General features: G+C 27.5%; 2 protein-coding genes across 2 annotated transcripts in view; one reads left to right on the top strand and one right to left on the bottom strand.

Moving 5' to 3' along the window:
- Nucleotides 1–24720, top strand: part of LOC134832477 (uncharacterized) — a 51841-nt gene that overhangs the window by 14920 nt on the left and 12201 nt on the right. Inside the window, 7 exon segments of the mRNA XM_063846507.1 lie at nucleotides 6721–6835; nucleotides 21551–21597; nucleotides 21871–22005; nucleotides 22962–23134; nucleotides 24191–24391; nucleotides 24444–24557; nucleotides 24645–24713. Coding sequence (XP_063702577.1) covers nucleotides 6811–6835; nucleotides 21551–21597; nucleotides 21871–22005; nucleotides 22962–23134; nucleotides 24191–24391; nucleotides 24444–24557; nucleotides 24645–24713 — 764 coding nt within the window. The 5' untranslated portion in view covers nucleotides 6721–6810.
- On the bottom strand, nucleotides 2906–4549 carry LOC134832478 (probable cytochrome P450 6d5). The gene is made up of 4 exons (XM_063846508.1): nucleotides 3870–4549; nucleotides 3673–3806; nucleotides 3381–3611; nucleotides 2906–3321 (listed from the first exon to the last, which is right to left on the bottom strand). Exons 1-4 carry the CDS (start codon nucleotides 4547–4549, stop codon nucleotides 2906–2908), a joined length of 1461 nt encoding a protein of 486 aa, XP_063702578.1.

Below are 24720 nucleotides of genomic sequence, written 5' to 3'. Positions count from 1 at the left end.
CAAAAAAAATATAAAGAAGATCAATTTATTGATAATACAAAAAAGCAATATAGCAAAGCCCTCACGCAAAACACAAACCAAAAATTTTCTTCTTCCTCAATTTCAAGTATCACGTATTTAATTTCTCAATCAGAAAAGTTCCTGTTATGGCTTTAACTCTTAAAGATTTCTTTTAAATGACATTAGTGTTCATTTTTCTGTCTTTAGGTTTAAAAGTATTGTAAATATATGTTCAGAGAGAAAAAAATTAGAGAGACTTCTGTAAAAAAAGTTTTGATTATTAGTTATTCTTTATTTTAATGAACATATTTAACAATACGCCTTTGAATGCAAATCAGAATTTATAAAAAAAAATAACTTAGAAGTTGTAAAAGTTTATGATTTGAAAAGATTTTTTGAGTTTTGCATGAATCCTTCATATTTTCAATAAAAGATATCAGAGAAACACAAACAAAATTGAAAAATCATTCGCTTCGTTTACAAAACATAAGGACAAAAAATTTAATTGACGGCGTTTTAATTAATTTTTCCGTATTTTCGTTTAGTTTTTGTTTAAATATATGCTTGGTCTTGTTTCATAAAACTTTAAAATTATGTCTATGGAATGTAATTTTTTAAAAATTCTATTAAAATTTATTAAAGGAAGACAAAAAAGAATGATCGACAAAAAAAGTGATTGATGATGAGAATGAGAAGAAACTGACATATGAATTAATAAATTTATTTATTTTTTTTTTTAATAATGTGAATACCTAATATATTGGGCGAAAATTTAATTGTCATTTGATCAGTGACCATCAAACAACTTTTTCATCTGTTGTACAGAGGGTCAAACACATTTTGAATACGAACATCTGGTCAAAATAAAAGTTCAAGAGAATTTTCTTGAAAAAACTTTTGACGTACACAACTTTTTCATCTATCTATTATGAATTATGTTTATAGTTTTACTCTTGTCTATACACAAAAATATACTTTATGATCTCTCAGCAAAATCCTGGATAAAATTGATGAAACGCATCAGCGTCAAACATTTCCTGATATATTTTACGAGTTACGTGATTTGTTTATTTTCTTCCTCTACAATAGTTCCCTTGATTTCATAAATTATTTATTATTTTCTTTCATTTTATGCCCGTTTTATGACGTATCCATTCTCTGTTTTGTTCTTTCCATAATTTAATTGACATAACATAAGAGAAACGGAAATCTTCTGTCAAAATGATTACTCATACTCGAATAAAGATGTCTTTCATCCTCCAATTAAGTCCAGCGACGCAGTATTAAGGATCGCATTAATCAGATCACGTGTTGCAGTAATTTCTGAGTTGTGTGAAAGCAATCATTATCGTCAACAAAATATGGATGAGCATGTGTTGTTAATGTTGTACAATATTTTTATTCACAAAAATATTATGTTTGCTGTTTGAGCATTTTTTTGTAATTTTTTTCCTTTGAAAATTTGTTGATGTTATACAATAGTTCAAATAACATTTTGAAATATTTTAGACAAACTGAGATCTTAAAACTGATAGAAAAATAACAAAAAAAAATATCCCTGTGAGTCTATTATTTCTCATTCAACTTTTACAATGTTTATAAAAACAGCTTAACGCTACAAAGTGACATGTTTACGACAAATAAACTTTAATTTAAATAATAATTGTGATAGTTTCGACCTTTAGACAGCGTATTAAATTCAAAAACAAAAACGTATTAACGTTTTTTTTTCTTGTACAATTTTTGTATTCTAAAACGTAGGTATATTCTATATTTTTTAATGCAGAAAATAAGGAGTAGATGCGAAGAATTTATATCTTATAAGAAACTATTTATTTAACAATAAGTTCAAATATTTATAAATGGTTGTCAAGAATGGAAAAATGATGAAAAATGATCAACATGGAATAAAAAGGAGCAAAGAATTCACCAAGAGTAAATTTTTTTGTACTACTGAGGGATTTCATTTTTATTTTTGCTTCGCAAGAAATATGCGACATTTGTTCGTTGTATGAGATCTTCTTAACAGAAAAAATGAAACATGATTCTCCATAAAAGTAAAGATGGATTTTGCTGACATCTTCAATAAACTCTTCCTTTTTGTGTTTTGCAGCTTCTGCAATAAAAAAAAATAATAAGTTAATTTTTTTAAAATACAACAAATATGAAAAAAGTTTTAAGGATTATTACTGACACACGCAAATAAACAACATCTCAACCCACAGACATCCTTCTTAACGTTGTTTACATTTAGCGATGAAACTGCCTTAATGCTGCATCAAATTGATATTCATTAAAATAATTCGTTGTATATTGCTGCGAGCATCACAAAATGTTGTAAACTGGTTGATTTAATTTATTTGTTATATCGTTTGTATACAGTGAATTCGTGAAAATAAGCAAACAGGTGTAGTTTATTGCATGGCATTTGTACATAAATTAACAAGGAGACTCTGTAAATAGGCGGCAGCAACAGATGTAGGTGACACAATGTATGACAATCGTAATTGTAATGGAAAAAGGAATTTATGAGGAAATAGTTTTCAATTTAATATAATATCTTTGTGCAAACACAAACAATGTTGACGCATCCTAATCTTAATGACGATGCAAAATGCCTGTGAATATCATTTATATAAACGAAACACAAATATTGACTTACTCTAATTTAAATTAACCAGAGTGCAACGCAATTTAATGTTAACAACAAACTATAGTATACTGTATAGCTTAAAGTGAAGGATAGAGAAATGATGCGAAAAATCAATATTTTGTAATCAGAATAATTAAATTAAAATTATTTGCACTAATTACTTAAATTTACTGTGTCATACACCGATATAAAAAATAATCTAAACGCCTACCATATTAAATGCAATGTATTGAAAAAAAAAGTATTATTTATCTATACTCGTGGTTTAATTATCACGTTTTTCAATAGAGTTTCATTAGTGTGAGGTTTGTTTATGGTTGTTGGTTGATTGTCGTCCTTTTCGTTGTTTATCAGGATAGTAAAAGAGGAAATAACGTTAACAATAGCACATTTAACGATCAATTCACTCAATTGTTTTGCAGGACATTGACGTGATCCGCTTCCATATGGCATATAAGCGTCGTAAATAAACTTTTCATTTTCCTCCAAAAATCTCTCTGGCATAAAGTCTTTAGGATTCGTAAAGTACGTATCATCATTTTGAATACTCGCTAATGGTATTATTACTTTAATGCCCTTTTTAATCGTCTGACCCGATTCTTCAATAATATAGTCTTTCGTACATTCTCGTGTGATGATCGCAGTTGGAGGAGATTTACGAAGAGTTTCTGAAAATTTACAATTGTTGAAAAAAAATGATTTAAAGTAAATAAATTGAAATACATGCCTTTGAGACACAAGTCTAAATAAGTCATTTCCTGCAAAGCATCATAAGATAACTGTGCGTGATGTTTCTTTAGTATTGTATCGTTTTCTACAAGCAATTTATCGAGTGTATCTGGATTGTTGAGCAACTCCGTTAAACATGAAATAACAATCTGATGTAAGGTTTGGTTTCCAATGTAATAAAAACTAAAAATTTGAGCTGCTATCGTCGCATTTGAGAGTCTATTTGTATCTATAAATAATGAGGTAATGAGTTATGGTCACAACAAAAAGCATGAAATCAATAATCTTACCAGATTCACGAACTTCATTTGCCGTTAGAGCGTGAATAATTCCATTGCCGCCTCGCATGGCATTTTCTACTGATTTCATGAGGAACGATTGTGCATTTCTTGGAAAATGTGTTTTCTTTGTGATTTTCATTGTTCTGAAATTATTCAAATTTATACTATATTTGATTTTAGAGAAAATTTTTCCTGTGCTTTCTTACCCGGGATACAAAAATGCTTGTGCTTGTTTGAAACGAGATAAATTTTGGGCAATATCTTCGTTGAAATATTTAAACGATTCATCGTCGTTCTCAAATAAATTAATTTTTAAGCCAAGGAATATACCCCCAATGACATTCAATAAGTGCGTATGTAAAAGTTTATGTAAGTTCACAACTGGTTTCACATCATTTACATATTTTCCTAATTCATTTATTAAGCTTCGACCTTCACGGTGAACTGTTTCAAACAAATTTGTTGTCATCATCTTGCTAAATAATGGTGACAATTTAGCATGAAGATTTGTGTGTGAGGCATCTGTGGCGGAAAATAAGTTCATTGACATAGGATCTTGTTGAGTATCGCAATAAATTCCACGATGTTTGAAAAACTCCTGATCTTGTATCAATATACGCTTAACTAAATTTAAATCTCTTATGAGTAATGCTGGACGACACAATAAGTAAATTCCAATGTATGGAACAGTTACTGCTTCCCAATACAAATCATTGATATTTGTTTGAAATGACTTTTGATGTTTTATCGTTGGTCGTAGATTTCCATAAACGATTGTTGGAGGAATATTGATAATTCCCTGACGATCCCAATATGTAAAGAGATGTTTCACAATTACATATAATATGATGACAATTATTAAAGGGGCATATATTATGTAACCCATTACGAGTATGTACTTTTACTTTTGTTGACAATTAAATATTTTTAATATTATAACACTTGATATTTTTAGAGGAACGATCTTAACAATCACAGCAACCACAAAAGACTGCTCAATAAACAAGACATTGAAACAAAGATCACTTTTTTTACTGTTACCTACTCAAAGGTAAATTAAATATTTGGTTTAGTTGTCAGGTTCACATGCTGTGTAATCGCAAGTAAATCTACAAACGTATGTGGATGACGAACGAGTTTTTTTTTTAACTTTGCCCGCTTTGGTGCACATGGGTAAAAAATGTATTTCATAGATTTGTGACGTACATTAGATTTTGTTTTTTATATACAAAAAGGTTTTTTATATGAGTACTCAAATTTAATTTATAAAGCAATATCAAGGTAATTAAAAAAATCGAATTTATGAATATTTATGATTATATAAATGTGTTTCAATCATCTATACTTACTTTTTTTCAGATGTAAAGCTTTTAGTAAAATGGTTTTGTGATTTAAGATCCCTTTTATCCATAAAAACCGTGAAATAATATTTTCTCCTTTTTTAATTCTAAATTCCTCCCTATTTAAGATCATTAATTTCTGATTTCGCATTATGCCGCTTTTTCTCGCTTAAATATAAGGAAACAATACATAAAGTCTATAAATTGCAACAAAGCACCCATTATGCCGTAAAATTCTAAGCAAAGCTGAGAATAAAAGCAGTCATAATATATAATGAACAAGTGCATGTGTGTGACATAAATTGATTTATTACCAACGGAAAAATTCACCTTTTATAAAAATGTGAATGCAACTGAAAAATTTATTTTACAAACATAAAAATATAATTTATTATCTTTTATCATCACCCTTTCCAACTATGTAGTTTCTTTAAAAAACAATCAATTATCATTGTGTGACAGATGTTGTCATATGTTATGTTTTAACTTTTTGTATCTCTTCAAGATGTCTCTTTGAAATAGTTTTCAAAAGTTTTATCCTTTCTTAAGGTCTCATTAGTCTCAATATTAACACAAAACGTCTTTTTGTGTTCATCATAACAAATTATCTCATTTACTTGTTCATTGTTTGTATTTCTATTCATTCACGACACACAAGAATTTGCACCACAATTTAGTGCGAGACAGAAAAAGAAGGAGTAAATTGATCCCATTCGAAAGTTTTCCTTCTTCCATTTAATAGTAAAATAAATTCACAAAACTTTCTCAAGTATTCTTATCAAATTTAAAGTTTATAATTTCAGTTATTCAAATACCATGACTACTCAGCATATTGACATAAACAGACGACACACAACTGCTACATCTTCTATTGATTAAATAAATAAATAGATGAAGGAAATACACAAATTGATGTTTTTGTTCTCACATTTTGTCTGCCATGCTACTTGAAACTCATGTATATTAGGTTAAATGGACAAATATTGATAAGGTTGGGAATTTAATTTGACAGTGAATATGGGTTTTATTGCGATGAAATCAGATAAAAATTACAGCGGCTTCCATGCCTCTCTCATCCAGTTTTGATAACCTTTTAACAGCTTTTCCATTAGTCTTCACACTCCATTACTCTTCAACCCATTGTTTTTGCAAAAACTGATCTTCTGTAAAAATTTTCATTTTAAACATTGTATTATATTAATCCTTCTTTTACATTAACACAAAAAAAATTTTAACATTTTGTCCTCCATGGTAAATATTTTATTGTTATTACTTTAAAGTATAAATACTATAAATTTAGAATATTTAATTATCATAAAGTCATCATTTTTGTTTTGTAAAAAAGTGACGCAATATAGGCAATTAAGACTTTTATGTGTGGGAGTGAGAAAAGTTTTTCATTTTAAAACACACACACACTTTTATATGCACAAGTTTTTTTTTTCAAAGATAAAGTAGGTAATTGATAGATCTGATAATTACTCAACTCCGTTCAACATTATGCTGCATGATGAAAAGAAAAACTTTAAAGTGTTCTTTTCTTGGTTAGAACCTTCAAAGTGTTCTTTTCTTGGTTAGACTTGAATAAAGTCTATAAATTGAATAAGTTTTGATTTCCCATCTAATGTTTCTCACAATTTGTTTTAAAGTAAATTTTTCAAGTGTTGAATGTTTTAAAATACTAATTTCCTTTTTGTGTATTTATGTATACTTTCAGAAGCAAAAAAGTGGATACTTGAATGTTTAATAGCTATTAATTATCGTTTTACATCAGCAAGTAACTGCCATTATCATCAAATACATCAAAATGACGACTACATTTGGATCTGGAGGTAAGTAGGATAAAAAGCGATTTTGTTACATTAATTATTTTAGTAGATTAGGGAAAACAATAAACAAATTTGCTTTTCGGGCATAATAATACGTATAAATAAATTTTAATTGATAGGTATTAGAATGTTTTGAATAAATTATTTACAAATAAAATATAACTGTATACATATATTAATAAGAGAAATATATAATTCGTTTTAACTAACAATTAAAAATTGTTCAATATTGATTTACCAATTTTATCACATCAAAAGTATTTAATTTAGTTAAAAAAGCACTATTTGCTCTTCATAAAGTACAGTTTAGTGTTCATCTCTTTTTTAAACTTTTTTACTTTTTATGACCCATTATTACGCATTTTAAATTTTCTGCAATGATAGGCAATATTTTAATACGTTCAAACAGACCATAAAATTCAAATTATCCTCGTCGCCGTCTACAAGCAAAGCAATTTTAGAAAACAACGAGGAAAGCAGAAGTAAAAAACCAGTATAGCCGCATATAATAATATTTCTACTGTTTTTTTTATTATCTGTCACAAAAAGTTTTGAAATAATAAAATATGTAGGTATGCAAAGATGAGCGTAAAGAATTTTTAAACTTAAAAGCCGCAACACAGATGTTACTTTAAACATGCATGAAAAGTTTTTTGATGAACTTTTCATTCAACAAGAGGGGTCACTTCCTTTGCCGCATTAAACTCGTAATTATAACAATGTTAATGGAAAAAAGTCATAAAACCCAATTTCTATTCATAGCGTTAATTTTTTCATGCAAAAACGACAAAACGTTATAACAATGGTATTATGAAAAAAAAACCTAAAAGGTACTTATCACGTGAAGGGAAGGATTTTAGTATGTTATGTCTGGATTTTATCATTATAATGTATTAAAAAATATGTAGAGTAGTCTTAAGTGAGATTTGTTTGTAGAGACAATACATAAAGAAGCACAAAAGGTACATTTTTAATAAATAAGAGCATATCTTTCATCAAGCAATAAACTGTTTTATCGTCGAGTTTAAAGAATGACTTAACTAAATAAATAGTGTTTTGCTCCTTCTTTCTTTTAAATTTTTTTCGTAATTTAGAAAATTAAATTTTCCATTTGTTTATAATAAATATACATATAAAATACATATGTATGTACATAAATTCTGTTTTAATAATGTGGTTAGAGCAGTATGCCTTCCGCAATTTTTTTTTTAGTTTTTGTTATCATATACTAATTACTACCATTAGTATGATTAACTGTTTCCGTTGTGGTGCGTTTTGCTTCCTTATTTCGTTTACACAAATAATAATGGGAAAATCAAACTTTTTATTGCTTCATATTAATTTTAATTATGCTCCATTTCTAACTTTTTGTTTGTTTACTTTTGACAGAATCAAAGAAACCCAACGTTTTTATATAAAAAATTTTTTAAGACTTCAAAAATTAAATTCTACAACTTTCAAAGGTTTTTGTTGATATATTTTGTGAAAAATGCTATAAGTGTTTTTAATCACTCAGACACCTTTTACTAAAATGAAAAAATAAAACCTGATAAAATTTGTTGCCAGTCATGAAAATCTCGTACTTTATTACATTGCAAAGTATCATGCCATTTTTTCTTCTTAAGAAATATTTACGTATGAAAAAAAAAACGATGAGAAAACATTTGACAATGAGGCAAAATTTTGGAATATTTTGAAGCAAAAAAATATATATATATAAAAATATTTTATGTTTTGTGCAAGTATGAAAACACGTTTAACTTATCAGATATTTATCGGAATCAAATACATGTACATGAAAAAGAGGAAGATATGTGACGAATTTTTCCTATATCACGCTATTAAAAAACTGTAGAAGACAGATGCAAAATATATTGTTTCATGTATTCTACGGGTAGCTGTTATTAATAAACTTGAAGAATTCTATATATGTATTACAAAAGTTTGTTTTTTTAGCGAAAAACGGACCAAAGGTTTTAGTTAGAAAAAATAGAACAGCGAATTAAACTGACGTAAAATTTAATGATAAACAAAATTTAACTTAAAAACTGATTTTGACTAAATTTTAAATAACATTTTGACAAAATATTTTTAACATGTCAACTTTAGATATCAAATTTATCTATTCACTAATTTTTTTAAAATTAAAATTTGCATTTTAGTCATTATAAAACAACGAGCCTTTGTCTTGTATGTGTGCTGAAAAATTAATTTAAAATGCTTGAAAATATTTATAATTAATGTTAACTCTATTTGTTGTTGATGTTTTCATAGTGACGTAAATATTATCACAAACAGGATTATTTATCAGTAGTCAAGATCAAAATTATAGACATTAGACATATAGAATCTTGTTTCATAAAAAAAAACAAACAAACATTACTTAGGTGAACTACAGTTGATTTTCCTGTCAATTTTACACATGTTAATATCTATTCCTTGAAAGCAAATTCATGATGTTTAAAAAGACTTTAATGGAAGCGAACTAAAACTCGAAGGCGATGTTAGATATTTTTTGTTGTTTTCATTATATGGTTTAGTTATTATGGTATAAGAACGTGAGATTTTCTATTTTGCTTTTTCAAACTGGATTAACTTAAAAATAAAACAATACAGTCCGTGTAAACTTTAACTGGATAACAACCTCTTCAGTATTCCTGAGTGAAACGAAAAAATATAGAACAAGCATATATGTGTATCCTCAGGGGCAGTGTTTTTTTCTTTTTATACTGACATGCTTGCATATTATATCTGTTTCTTACCTTCTTGTTAGTCTACAATTGTTTTTATTGTTATTATAGAAAATGGAAAAATTCTTGATCTTGTGCTCTTATACTCTACAGTGAAAAATTTCTTGAAATTTTGTAGATAAAAAAAAGCTTAAAAATATTTTTCCATGTAAAACATTCCTTTGAACAATTTACGCTCACGAGCTATATAAAAATATTAATTACCGAGCCCAATTATTCGACTCATTTAACATTGATTTATAGCAAAACAGAGTCTTTTGATTGAAATATAGATTTAGTGACCTTTCAATCTACTTTCCCCTACATACAAATCATCATAAAAACTTTTGCCAATGTTTTGATTACTCAATTTATGTCTAAATTAATTGATTAGCAAAATCTCTTTACAACATCATAACATAGAAAAATACTTGTGTCTCGATGTTGCCTAAATGTGCTCTGGAAAACGTATAATGATTATTATTATAACAAGAGATGAAAAGATAATTAATTTTAAACCCTTTTTCGAACGAACAAGATGACGAAGCTTGATGATGTAAAATGTATGTTTCTCTTACCTAAAATTTATATTGAGACAGCCATCCAATGATAAAATAGATATTCAGAAAATAGTTTTTCAATGTAAATTGAAACATAAAACGGATTTTAGTGTATTTCATTAGGTACTGTATTAAATATAACAGAAAAGATTTTTAGTAAAAAAAATCAATTTCTATCATTAGTTGCTGTATAGCACAAAAGCTAAATAGATTTTGTTTGTATTGTGAGAAATTTGAAATAAATGAATTGTACCTAATTTTTAATTGATGGTCAATTAAATATCTGTCTTTTTCTGTATAATACATGACAAAAAATATTTTCAACGATACTAAACAAAAACAGTGCATACCTTTGACCTTTTCATACAAGATTAACTTTTGATCTTTTATTCATTCGTTGCTCTTAAAAAATTCTTTGACTTTTTCGAAAAGAAAAATATATAGAAGAAAAGTTTGCTAATTTAAATAATTTCGTTGTACAAACATTTTCCATAAAGGTACACAAAACACAGATGGAGGGAAAATGCAAAAACACCTCACAATTGTAATTTGCTTGTAATTTTTCTTTCGTCATCTGTATGAAACTTTAAAACTACTTTTTTACATGATTCAAATTCATAAGCTACTACTTTTTTTAACTCATATACACATACACGAAACTGGCGTGTAGTTAAATACAAATATATAAAAACAAAATTATATCCAAGAAAACGTTGTTGCCTTAAACACATAAAGGAAAATTTTCTATCATAACAAAACTATAAATAATAACAAGTCGGTTTGTTTCTAACTTTAACTTTATTTAAAGAAAACATCAGAAAACCGTAAAGAGGTTGTTTCTTATAATTATTAGAAAGACTCATAGAGTAAATATTTTACAAAAACAACAAAATGCCTCGAGCCAATTTTCGATTTATGCTGATGTAATTTAATATTTAGATCAATATATCAAGGGAGACAAATGGCGTCTGTTTGGCGTTGATTGTCATTCAAGGTGAATTTTAGATTATATAATTAACACGAGTCGCAGTCTGAGAATGTTTTTGAGAGCCTTTAAATTTAGAACTTAAATTAAATAAATTATTCAAGTGATAACGATAAGATATAATTAAAAGATACGCTTTACGATCCTCATCTAATATTCCTATAATTAAATATTTACTGTAGCATTCCTTCTCTATCGCATGTTCTTTCAATAAAACAGTCAAATATCAAACAGCAAGAAAATGTACGGTATAACTTACAGCTGATTCAAAAAATGAACACCATCAAATACCGTAAAAACGTGCAATGAATCTCGACCTATATACCTCTTTTTTACTGTCGCTCCTTGTATCAAGGTCCAAATGGGAGAATGAACAACTTTGTTCCATTTACAGCATCCCAAATTAAAATAAACTTTTGTCAAGTGCGCATAGATTGGATTGTGCAGTCACATAGAGCTATTTTAAAACATGGTATAGAGAGGGTGCTATTTTCCCCTATTTTCATAACATATAAACATACCTCTCGAAATATATGTATGTTGTATACGTATATACAACATTTGTACGTGTATAACAGTTTACGATGAAACACCCTGTAAAATTTTGACGTTTCTTATTTTAGTAACAGATTTTCTCTGTTTTCATTCGTGAAAGCTCTCTCGAAAGAGAACAATAATAAAAAAAAATTAAAAGAGAAAATTTGGTCCATGAGAATCAATTTATAGGCTTTACATTTCTCTTCTGCTTTCACAAATGAAAAATGTTATCAGTAGTAAAAAATATGATTAAATCTCTTAAAATAGAAAAAAAGTTAGAACATGTATTTTATGGAACAAAAGGTAAATTGTTTTTTCATACAAATAATTAACTTAATTAAGTTAGTGCCAAATTGAAACATATAAACGAAAGTCTTCCAAAATGAACAAAAAGCTAACAAGGTACAAAATGTCTAATTGACTTGACTTTCTTTTAAATGTTTTTTGTTAAATGAAACAAATGAAGCGAAAACTGTTTAGATTTATTTTTTGTTTCATTTTTTCGTCTTTTATTTACTCTGGCGATCCGCGTTTTATTTGCTCAATTGGTTGTCGACAATAAAATCAATTTAAGTTGTTTTTCCAGCATCCTGAAATTGATATATTTTTAGAATATAAGTATATGTATGTTTTTATTTGGAATTGTTTATATGTAAACGTAGAAAATTTGTCTTAAATTAATTTTTAAAAATAAAATGTCGAAGATATTTGTTAAATTTGGTAGGAACGAATATCAAATTTCATTTTACTTGTTAAACATAAATATTAATTGAAAATGGGACAAAAAATATTTTATCAATTATAAAAATCTTCTTTTCGTTAACGAATTAATAAATCCTTGTTTTAAAAATGCTTTAATTATCAAAAATAATGTGCGGAAAACCTTATCAAAATAATTATTTGATAAGCAAAGTTAGCACATTTGTTTTTTTAACACGTACCAACTGTTTTGTGTACACAGATAAAAATGAGAGAGCAAAACGAGAGAATTTGAATTATCCTTGGCAATATATTCTTGTGCTCATTTCTCTGGAAAATTATGTTTATATATAAATGTTAGGCTGCTGTTGTAATGTTCTTGTTTGTATGTGTATGTAAAGAGTGAGCTCATCGGAATATAAGTGTATTTTTGTGAGGCTGTGAGAGAGATTATCATACACGAGATGAGGAAAAATTCAAAACTCTGTGAGACAAACATACATACAAAGAAAAACTGTCTGGCTGCACTCATAACAGGCTCGACATAATTGTGTTTCACTATTCATTCACACAGTCAGTATGTGACGTCACCGCACTTAGATAACACGTTAGTTGAATTTTCTCGTCGTGTTGTTCGCTAACTCGCAGGCAAAAATAATTCTTTTTTCTACACATCCAAATTGCTCTTCTTACACTTCAGTTTATACTTGTTCATTTTTAAAAATCATCCAAGCGAATCAGCTTTAATCAAAGGAAAAAGAAAGAAATTGTGAGTCTGTAATAAAAAGAGTAAAAATAAAATTGAGATAATGATGTGCAAAAAAGTGAAAAATTAACGTGTCGCCTCATTTTCCTTTTGCTGTAACGAAATGTACCAAAGATATAAAAAAAAAAGTTTAATGTTACAATTGCGTACGCATTATTTGTACCTCTATAGAAAATCATTCAGACACATAATTTTATAAAGAGAGAAAGAAACAAATTAAATCAAGCTCATATTTCTTTTAATTAGTGAACCTGAAAAAGGTGAAATTTTGCTCGTCATTTTATACTAAAAGGAAGCAAAGACATACACATACATATTATGCATAATTTATGTTACTTTTTTTTTGTTGTTCCGTCACATGCATACTCAGAGAAATTATTAAAATTACTCAAAGTGAATAACGTTGGTGTTAAATTACATTGTTTTAATGAAGAGACACGAAGATGCTTTCAAGGTCATTTGTAAAGATATGTAATATGAAAGAAATCAAGTGTTTTACTCAATGGTTTAACACAGAATAATTACAATTACTGTATAAAAGATGGTTATATTATTATAGAAAGGGGGAAAAAATTTATAATTGACATAAACTTTCAACTATTTGCATCTTCATTAAGATCACTTTTTTACCTCAAGACGGTATGTAATTAACCCTTATGTTCAATACTGTTATCCTTTTTATGTGATAGTCTATTTTATTTCTTATTGATAAGTATTACTTACTGAAAGTTTTATTTTCCCTTAATGATATCGTTTCACAAAATAACGTTGTTAAGTGATTTCAATAATATTCACGAAAAAGAATCTAGCTTATTAAATGAAGTTAACGAGATTAACGATTACTCATAAACAAATAGATCCATTAACAATGTTAGCTTTGTTAAAAGTTTATTGTGAATCAGTAACATCGACCATGTTGAAGGAATTCGAGGAATTCCTTTGCCTTTTTTACTTATTGTAATTTAAGTTGAACTGTTGTTTATCCTTACTATTTTTAGAATATTTTTCACGCAGATAAGGTTTCATGTTTCCAGATGTTATGTAATATGTTTCACGTGTTTTCCTTTCTTTTACTTTGCTTATTTATAATTTCTGTTCTCTTAATATACTTTCAATTCGATTCTCTTCAACAACGATTTTGGCCAAAGTTTGGCATTTTCTCTTTATTTCAATCAACTGTTGTTTTCAGTTTTGTTATTTAACAGGAAATGTCAGTCATGTCAACGAGAGCAAAAACATATTATGTTATCATAGTAAAATAATAAAAAAGCAATAAAACAAAATTTTGGCGCCGTTTACTGTATTCCGCATATTACACTATTTGTGTTTCTATACATAAAGGAATATAAAAGGAGTGCTTTTAATTATTTATAATATTATTTCATAATGCATCACAATTGCACAATAAACTATCACAATTCGCCTATACTCAAAAACTGTTGTGAGCAATCATCTAATTAATCATGTTTTATGGCGATTCTGTGCCGTCGTTTGGTGTGAATTTAGTTGTTTAATTGGTCTATTGTCAGACAAAATAAGTAAAATTACGTCGACAGAGTAAGGTTTCACATTTCATGCTAATGTGTCTATTAGTTTTTCACTTTTAATGCAATTATCTTTAAAATGCATTCATAAATTAATTGAAATTTGTTTAATTTAAAAGCAATTTTCTAAAAAAAAAAGTGTTGTTTACATGTTGTGTGATTAAACAAACATAGCAGCAATAAAAAAAGGAGAATCAAACAAAACAGAATCGATTGCTGTTGATGGAGACGCCCTTCTTTGTTTTTATAGTATATGCATTTACGTTTGTTTAATAAAATCGTTTAAGATCGATACAATGTAATTTTATGAAAACAAGACATTTACCTCGCCAATATACAAACAATTAACTATATATGTTCTGGATATTTTTAGAATAATTGAACCTTTTTTTTATGAAACGTTGGTTGTATTGAGGCAAACAAAATAATCAAATTCGAAGAATTTAAAGCTAAAAGTATGGAAAATGCCTAATCTGTAGATACGTTAATCCTTATAAATAATTTCGCTTCTCATTTTGTCCAAGCCTTTTGTTTACTGAAAAATAAAAACGGCAAACACAATGCTACTGTACATGTGAAAAAAAAAAAACAAAAGATAAAGTGAATTAATTTGCAACTTCTAATTCTGAGCTCTGATCTTTTCATTTGCATTACGTTATACAATAGTGTTATATTATGTATGTAAAATCAAAAAAATACTCTCTCTTCTATTATACATCATCATGAAATCCCATGATAGCGTTCAAATGTCTTTTAAGCCAAAACTTGCAAAACAGACTAAAGGGACTTCTAGAGAGCAATAGTATAATTGTATCATGACTTCACACGTTGTTTGCGAAAATATTAACAACATTCGAAGTAAAATTATTGAAACATTATAAAAACGATAAAGTTTTGTTCAAATTTGTTAATAAACTATAGGTTGCTTAAGTAAAAATTAAATTTCATACGAATATGATGAATATGTAAGTTTTGACATCCGTTGGTGCAATAATAATCCGAAGTATGTCACAAAATATCATTCTTTTTTTATTTATTAAACATTTTAATTTGATTCGACGCCGTATAATTACTGAGATGACTGTAACAATGTGAAAAGTTGGCATGAGAAAGTTCCGCCAACCCAAAAGTTTTTTTATATTTTTATTACACTGAAGTGAAATTTTGTAGAAACCTAAGGCAATTATGTCATTCAAGAAGGATTCAGAGGAAAAGCAATTCGGTTGGTTTGAACTCGTAAATTGAATTAAATTCACTTACAACTTTGACCACAAAACAAAGCAAAATCTGTTTGAAATGAAATCAAATCTTGTGCAAATCTTGGAGTACAAAGCAAATCGCTTAAAATTCTTCTCTTTTCTCGCCACATACAAAAACTAATAATGTTTCAAGTTGAATTATGGTTATGTTTACATTTGTACAATTTTCTCACACACACAAATCTTATAAAGTTTCTTCTCTCTTCTTATCGAATGACAGACAGACAACATACCCCATCTTCTTTTGAATCTAACAACGAAAAGTTATCGTAACATAACAATACACAAAAAACTAACGACAAGGAATAAACAAGTACGATTCCTAAAGTTTTTTTTCTATTGAGGAGATAAATAGTCGCCGTCGTGTCTCTTATCCTTAAAGCAGCAAATACACGAGACGATTACTTTAGGATAAGCACGACTTATGAGAATATTTCTAACTAAAGCTGTAACTTTCTACTATTGAACAAATAACAAACTAACCATATTTTTGCGACAAAGACTATCAGTTTTTTCTCATGTAATTGATTCTATATCAGTTTCTATTACAATTTTGACAAGTAATCGAAGAATAAAAAAGGCATTCAACTTATTTATTGTCTGGCTTGATTTTTTTGTCATTCTTTGTATTTTCAAATTCTTATAGTGAATTTTGAAAAGAAGGAAAATAAAAAGAATTGGAACAAAAAAAAGAAATAGTTTGATGACATAGACAATGACAAAACGCAGACACAAACGCTCATGTCATCAATTTCAAAATAGGTCAACTTGCAGTGCGCTCTCAGTTAGTATTATTTCCTTGAAGTAAAAGGAAAATATTTACATGAACGATGTGGGATTTCTTTATAAGTATCTATGTAGTATAATATTTTATTTGAAAAGAAGTAAGATGTCTTACCAAATATTGATACATGTCTTGGTTGAATCGTATCGTAAAAGTTGACTATAACAATGTGATGCACGAAAATTGAGAAAAAAAAATAATTAAATTAATATGTATTGTAATTGAAGGAACAAATTATAAAATCTAAAAATAATCTTGTTTTCCATTTAAATAACTTTAAAATTTCATCAATTAGCTTGCAAAGAGATGATTTATTTGAAGAAGCTTTTTATTTTCCGACAACAACAGGAAAAAATATTTTGAATTGTCGCACTACACTTTTTATACATGTATTCTCCTGCTTTACATATTTCGTCGCCATTAGAATTCTTTTGTTACGCTTTTTGTCATTTTTGTCACACGAATTTGCTTTTTAGACAGGAAAAACTTATCTAAAAAGTTACTGAAATTTAGCAAATGTTTTGAACAAACATGTCACTTTATTCAATTTTTCGTCGTCAAAATATTTGTGTTGCTGTCATTGTGTCGTTCTTACAAAAAAAAAACCTTCAAAACATAAGGCGACATATCATCAAAGGGAAGTGAATCCTTGTGTCAAACCAAGAAATAAGTATATCAGACGCCACAATGTAAAATTTCATGAAATATAACACTTCTCATCTCTAGATGAAAAATAGACGACAACGAAGAAAAGAATGGATGAAAAAAATCTTTTCATTCTCTTGGGCGTTGATCATAAGAAGGAAATGGAAGAACGTTTTTGTCCTTTGTTTTCGTTTCGTCACTTTTTTCAAGCTCGTCTGTCAGATATAAGATAAAAAAAATGTGTTCAATTGTGATGAAGACGTACTTTTGCATATGGAAAATTCCGTCACTTTTATTCACATAAAGGGCTTGGAAATAAAAAGAATTTTATTCGAAAACCTACGTTTATTTATCTTAATAAGAGAAAAAGGCATTTATTCAACATCATATAGCAATGGACAACAATGATAGATTGTTTAACTGCATTCAAGTCAAGCAGAAATATTTTTTGAAATTACGGAAAATGCCCGAAGAGTTGGAAAAATAAGTTTATGTCGATAAAAGCGATGAACAACGCCAATGTAGTTCATTTTGTTTTTCTTTTATTTAATATTATCTTTTGAGAAGACATTTCTAATGTTTTATTATAAAATGTTCTTCTATTTAGTTTTTTTATATCCTTCTATGAATGCAGTTTTACGTGATGCCATGCCATCATTAAACATATTTTAAATCATAAAAATTGATAATATAAGCGAAAAATTTTCACATATTATTCACATAGTTGCAAGACTCGTCGTTATCGTAGGTTGCTTCCTATTTGTATCATTGACCTACATTTGTCTTTAATGCCTTGCGTTGCTCTACGAAACTTCTATAAGATTGTTGATTCCGTGTGTTATTTACACGTTTGTGTATAAAAAATTTATATGCGTGCTTATAACTCTATATAGGTAGATAAAGGTTGTATATACGATTCATCTTGAATTTTTAAAGTTTAATGTCGTTGTTTTCTATTGAAAGAAAACTTTATGTAATAATGTATATTTCTGCATTGTTTAAATTACATCCGGTTTTCTAAGAATGCCATCCTTATAAATTATAGAGACTTTTTATGCTGTCTCTTCTTCATACTAAAAGACATAAAATTACTTTGTCCTAATAACAGTCTTGTGAAACAAAAATAGTTTTGTTCTTTATTGCATACTCAATTTTTTCTCTTCTATTTTCTCAAAATGTTACGCAAAGGCATTGCTCTCGTAAGAAGATTGATGTCAAATAGTGCAAAAATAAATGAAGTACGTCATATTTAAAAAAAAACTTTGAAGCTTGATTATTATTTATTTTCTTTTAATAAATTTGTTCTTAAATTGCCTATTTTAAAAGTTCATCCTGTAACATTCTCAAAAAGTCTTTTAGAATATTTGCAATGACCTAAAGTCTTTTTGCGCAACTTTTTTCTTATCCTGCTAATTACTCAATTTTGTGAAACCTGTTTTTTTTTCTTGTGTTTTCTTATAAATTTCATATTAAAATAAAAATATATTTTAATAAAAATAATAAATAATAAATTAAATGTGACATCTTCCTTCGAGAGTATTAGAGTAAAAAAATAAAAAAAAAAATAGTGAAAAACTTTGCGTATTGTAAAGAAAACAGAATTCAAAAGTTTTTTTCATAAATTAACCAATAAGGTGTCTCTTACTTTTACGCCCAAGATATTCTTTTATTGGCAAAACTACTGTATCATAAAGTTTTTTAAAAGAAATTTTACTAAATGTATGAAATACTCAATTATAAATGTGAAAAATATAGGTAAATTGTGGTTGAAGCGTAATGTCGTTCAACACTTGTCAGGAATGAAATTTAAGAGCAAATTTTCAAAATAATAATTGTAAAGTTTTTCCAATTAAGTACACATTAAAAATTTTACAACCAATATCATCATTACAGCATATCACTTCCTTTTCTTTTTTTATAAAATAAAACCCAACCAAAGATAAAATCTATTTGAACAAAAAATGTGTCTATCCTTATTCAGAACACATCTCTTTGGCAATTTTCCAACAGACAAATATTATCACCTATGTAATTCATCTTCATAAAATTAAATTTGTAACAATTTCAACGATGACCCGAATTTGGTGCCAACAAAAAATATCTCACATTATCAGATTTGGAGTTGATTGCGATTTAAACTTTTTTAAGCTGTAGCTACATTTTTGTATATTTGTTTGCTTACTCATCAAACATTTTGCATAGAGAGCCCAATAGAGAGTTGTGTGTGTGAAATTTAAATACAATTATAGTAAAATACAATACAATAAAAATACAATTAGAGTGCTATTTTTGTAGTACCATTTTTACATAGCATTTTTACAATTTTCTAAAAAAAAAAATTTTTTCAGAATTCAAAATTTAGTTTAGAGCCTCAGCATTAATTAAAGCATATATAAGTTTGTGTAAAACAATAAAAAATGAATAATTGATAAAATTTTAAACAAAAAAAAATATTTATAGTAAAAAAATTCAGATAAATTCATTAATCTCTTCGATAAATACTTTATTATAAAGTTAATAAATTTACATATATAATTTAATACGTTTATTGTTTTCCTCTCGTCAATCTTATTACTTGAATATTCATCTATTTTGTTACAGTTGACATAAAGTGAGTAATCAATCATGTAACTACAGGTCTAATTGGACATCAGTCTTTGGTTTCGTTTATGTTTTACTTTTGTTTACTGAACATTCTAAGAGAATGTGAAGACGACTTGTACTTAAATGAAAAACTTTGAAAACTTAAAAAATATAAATCTTTATTATAAAGTTTTAATCATTTATATTCTTGTCAATATTCTTTATGTTCTATGAAAACGGTTAAAAATAGCTCAGCAAGAAAAATTTAACTTTAACAAAAAATATGTAAATCAATATCATAAACATATTTTTTTAAAAAGTTTTTTAAGACTTACAGTAAGTGCACTTTAAAAAAAATCATAAAAATAGAAGTCAATACGAAATTTTCGTTTGAAACAAGATGAATTTTTAATTTTAGTTCCGGATGCGAATTACTTAAATGACTTTAAGAGAAGATATTTAACAGTAAAAGTTGTAAATAATTTTATATTATTATTATGTTATTATTGCTTCGTATAGTATATTCATCTATCATATTTAAAATTTCTATGTTTCTTGTGTCTCTTGCATATATTTATGTATGAAGAAAATGATAAACACTATTCACTTTCAAAGTGCTACAGAGAAAGATACATATTTTTTCCCTCCATTCTTCTTTCACTCATCTAAATGTGTATGAATGGTAAATATAGAGTGCAAAATGGGGTTGAACGGAGGTTATGTCATCATAAATTTATTTTTTAATAACAAGAAAACATGCTAAGCAAGAATTTGTGTCTGTTTTTATCCTTGAACGTACAGTTTATGAAAAAACGACGAAGATGACTATTTTATGAATAGAAATGTTAATATATAAAAGAATATTGTAAAAACGAGAGACAACATGAAAAATTTATGAGGTGTGCTTTATACTAACATTAATGAATAGAAAGAAAAAAACTTAAAAACGATTATCACTCTTTCTGTTTGTTTACTTGTTTGTGTTTAAGCAATTGTAATATTAAATGAAATACTTTATACTTTTAAATAGACGTCATATTAAAATCACAAAACTCAGGAGTAAAAAATTGAAGTACTGCATTTGTTTTAACGCTATAGTATATGTTTAACTTTTTAACGTTAAATAACTTTCATGTTCTAACCACTTAATAAAACATTCCTTTACTCTTTTATCAGATGGTATTTTGTTATTGAGTCAGCTTTTGATAAAAAAAAAGCTTTTTAAAAGAAAAAAAAAACTTCAGGTCAAAAATTAAGAAGAAAAACAAGTGACTTTTCCGTCTTTTTGTTTCGCATTTTCAATAATTAATAATTTAAATGTAAGGTTATTTTTCACTATGTAAATTATTACTTTTTAATGTTTGTACTCAAATTTTAATTTAATTGAGGAAATAAAAAGGACATTCTTTTTTTTGTACGTTTAATAAGATATATATGACTTTAATGGAATTTCTTTAATTCTTTATTTAAAATTTATTAAATTTTCACTTTTTAATAAAACACAAACATTTTTGACGTATATTTTGTCTTGAAAAAGCCAAAATAAATATTTGTTTGTCGTAAACAACTTTCACGCGCAAAATTTGCTGTTTATTTATAAAGTTTTTGTTTTTCTTTTTCGTTACAGGCCTTCATCATGCCGCATCTTTAGGCAATATAGATGCCGCATCTCAGGTAAAATTTATAGTACCTTTTTTTAACGTTTTATATTTAAAGAACATAAAACTCTCAATTATATTAATTTATATATTATTTGGGAATTTGTCGTAAACTAGATCATAAAGCAATATTTTTCATTCATTAGTTATTAAAAAAAACGAGTAAATCATAAGTTATCAACCTGGTGAATGACATATTTTCTATTTCATTTTAATAACATATTTTAATTTCTTCAAACTATTTCAAACTAATTTTACTCATGATTAACATTACATATTATTTTTGCAGGCAAACATAAATTTACCAATAAGATGTTACGACTCAGAAGATGAAAATATGGGAAGGAAAAAACAGGGACAATCTAACACGATGGGCCAATATCCAAAAACATCGCATTACTCAAGAGGAGACATCAAGGAACAGGTACATATTATGAAGATAATTTTTGATATTTTGTAGAAAATGTCAAAAATACAAAAAAAATATTGCTCTATTTGAAGTTGTTGAAAATCAATTTCATCTCTATTAGTTTGGTTTAATTTTGTTATGATCTACCTGTCGCCTCCATTTTAAAACACTGACAATTCTCATGATACTTTTAATTAAATAATTACTAAATTTTTATTTATGACTGTTGTTCATGAATTTGAAATTACTTGCTTGTGACTTTAATTTTGTTATGTTTTGTATGCGAACCACAATGCGAAATACACAAGTTTATTGAGTTTCTCATCCGTTAAAATAATTAAATATATATCCAAGATATATAGATGTAACACTCAGATTTAATTCAGTTTCCATAGCAGTAAAAATTGTTTGCTTACTTTGCCTTAGTCACAAAGCATAAATCACACACTTACACATTCGCAAAATGTCGAAAAAAAAACACAATCATGTATGGTTTGCTTTTTTCATTTGTCGTTAACATTTGCTCTGATTTCGTCCTTCTCATATGTACAGATATTATATAAATAATGTATTGAATAGTAATATTTATTGTATTTTCATAAAATTGGATATGCACTGAATATTCTATTCGGATTTGTCTGTCGCTTTGAGAAGAATTTGGTTTTGCAATGCGCGTTAGTTAATTTTTGTCACTTATAATAATCTTATACAAACTTTTCACGTATTCGGTTTATATATGAAACGTATTTATGTAAAACTTTGTCTTCATATCTGACCTTTGCACATATTTTTTTGTTTTAATACTATCTCCAGAGGCCAAACAACTTTGATCAAAGCACCAATATGAGGGCAAATATTGATATTTGCTACTATGTGTTATGGACTCTTTTTCGTTGATACAAGTGACTTTTTTCAACAACTTCTATTTTTTGCTTTACAATTTTCACGCAATTTATATTGTTTATTCATAGTATTGCCTAACCGATAGACAGCTAAGTTCAATTGAACCTCCACGGCGCGATCGTTTCTTCGGATGTTGGTCAGGAAGAGGTACTCCGCAATCTATTCTCGGAGTTTGTGTAGGACGACGAGCTCCTTCTGATGAAAATTTACAGGACTATGCCCCGATCGAACGATTTCCAAGGTAAACCATTTAGTTTTTTCATTTGTTTTTCAAGCTAAAAAAAAATAATCGAAACAGTAAAAATAAAAATTGTGGTTTGTCAAATGAAATTACATGATAAACCAATTAGAGATTTAGTATTGATATCGTCAATATGTATTTCAAAAAATACGTGATGATAACTGAAATTAAATATCGAATAACATTTGAAGCGTGTAATTGCCGTTTTTGTGCTTATTGATATGTCCTGATGAGATTTAGACCGTTTGCTATGTACGCGTATGTATGTATGTATAAGAAAAATTTTAATTGACCCAAAAAACCATTCAACCTATACAAATTTGATGAAATATGAATCTTTTCATGTTGGTTTGTTCAAAACATATATGGGTAGATATATGAATGTATATGCGTAAAGTTTTTAGAATTCATTGCACGTATTCGATATCAGTGAAGTTTTTTTTACTCTATACTGCATAGTAACCATTTTTTAATATAATATTACCAAAAATTTTGTTTCGAATTTGAATGATCCGTGATTTTATCCATATCATTGCAAATTTTCAGAAATACCTAAATTAATTTTTCTGCAAGTTACCTTCAAATTAAATTACAACTTGCTTAAAAGATACTTAAAAGTTAAATAAATATCCATACATAGAATACTTCTTCAAATTGATAATGTTCTTAAGACTTCTTACATATTTATATTTTATGAATATGAAACATGTATGACATCTCTCTAATGTGCATACGCGTGTTAATCAATGTCATATATGAAGAAGGGAAGCTGACACGGGCTCCAATCATAAGATTTGTTTTTGTATATATTTACATCGTTTTTTGCTTGCACGGGTTTTAATGTTTGTAAATGAATAAATGGGAAATTTTATGCACCAACAATAACTGTAAAACTCAATGCATATTTTCTACTATTTGTGCCAACAGAAAAAGAAGAGTTGAGTAGAGTTGAAAATGATAATAAAACAAAAATTGAAAAGAAAATATAAATGTAAAAGTAATTTAAAAGAACCCATATTATATTATGCTTTTCGTTATGTTTTTTCATACCCACAGATATTTTCACCCCAAACCAGCTTCAAATGAATTCGCATTCAATCATGACGACGAAGATGACGATTTAGATAATGAAAGTTCATATTTTCGTCGGAAACCAACGTCCTTCCTGAGTAATAGTAGCGGCATTATTTCATGTGATCCGAATCGTTACACATGGATGCCATCTGATGATGAGGGTGTTCGATTAGAAGGCCCTCGGTAAGTGTTAATATGATAAATTTAGTGAAAGCTCATATTGTTTCGCTTTTAGATCTGTACTTGGAGAACTTGAAAGCGGAGAATTTCATCGAGGAAGACCATACACTGTCAGCGGATATTCACAAAATTCCCCTTATTTAAGTTACAGTACTGAGCAACTAGTTGGGTAAGACTTGTTTAATGATATCATTATATAATTACATATAATTATAAAAGAATGAAGCGAAAATTCAAAATTTCATAAATTTTTTAGCAACTATCGATGCATTTCATATGCAAATCAAACACAAACTCATCAAGCTGCACCATCATCTCAGCCAAGGTAAGTT

This window comes from Culicoides brevitarsis, chromosome 2 (genome assembly GCF_036172545.1).
Source record: "Culicoides brevitarsis isolate CSIRO-B50_1 chromosome 2, AGI_CSIRO_Cbre_v1, whole genome shotgun sequence".
NCBI lineage: Eukaryota > Metazoa > Arthropoda > Insecta > Diptera > Ceratopogonidae > Culicoides > Culicoides brevitarsis.
This window is presented reverse-complemented; position numbering and strand designations above follow the sequence as displayed.

Bases quoted from the DNA above. Each gene is read 5' to 3' on its own strand.
- LOC134832478 (XM_063846508.1), bottom strand. From the start codon at position 4,549: ATGGGTTACATAATATATGCCCCTTTAATAATTGTCATCATATTATAT. The intron at 3,807-3,869 runs GTAAGAAAGCAC...GAATAATTTCAG, and splicing joins CAAGCATTTTTGTATCCCGG to AACAATGAAAATCACAAAGA. The intron at 3,322-3,380 runs GCATGTATTTCA...GTAAATTTTCAG, and splicing joins TTTAGACTTGTGTCTCAAAG to AAACTCTTCGTAAATCTCCT.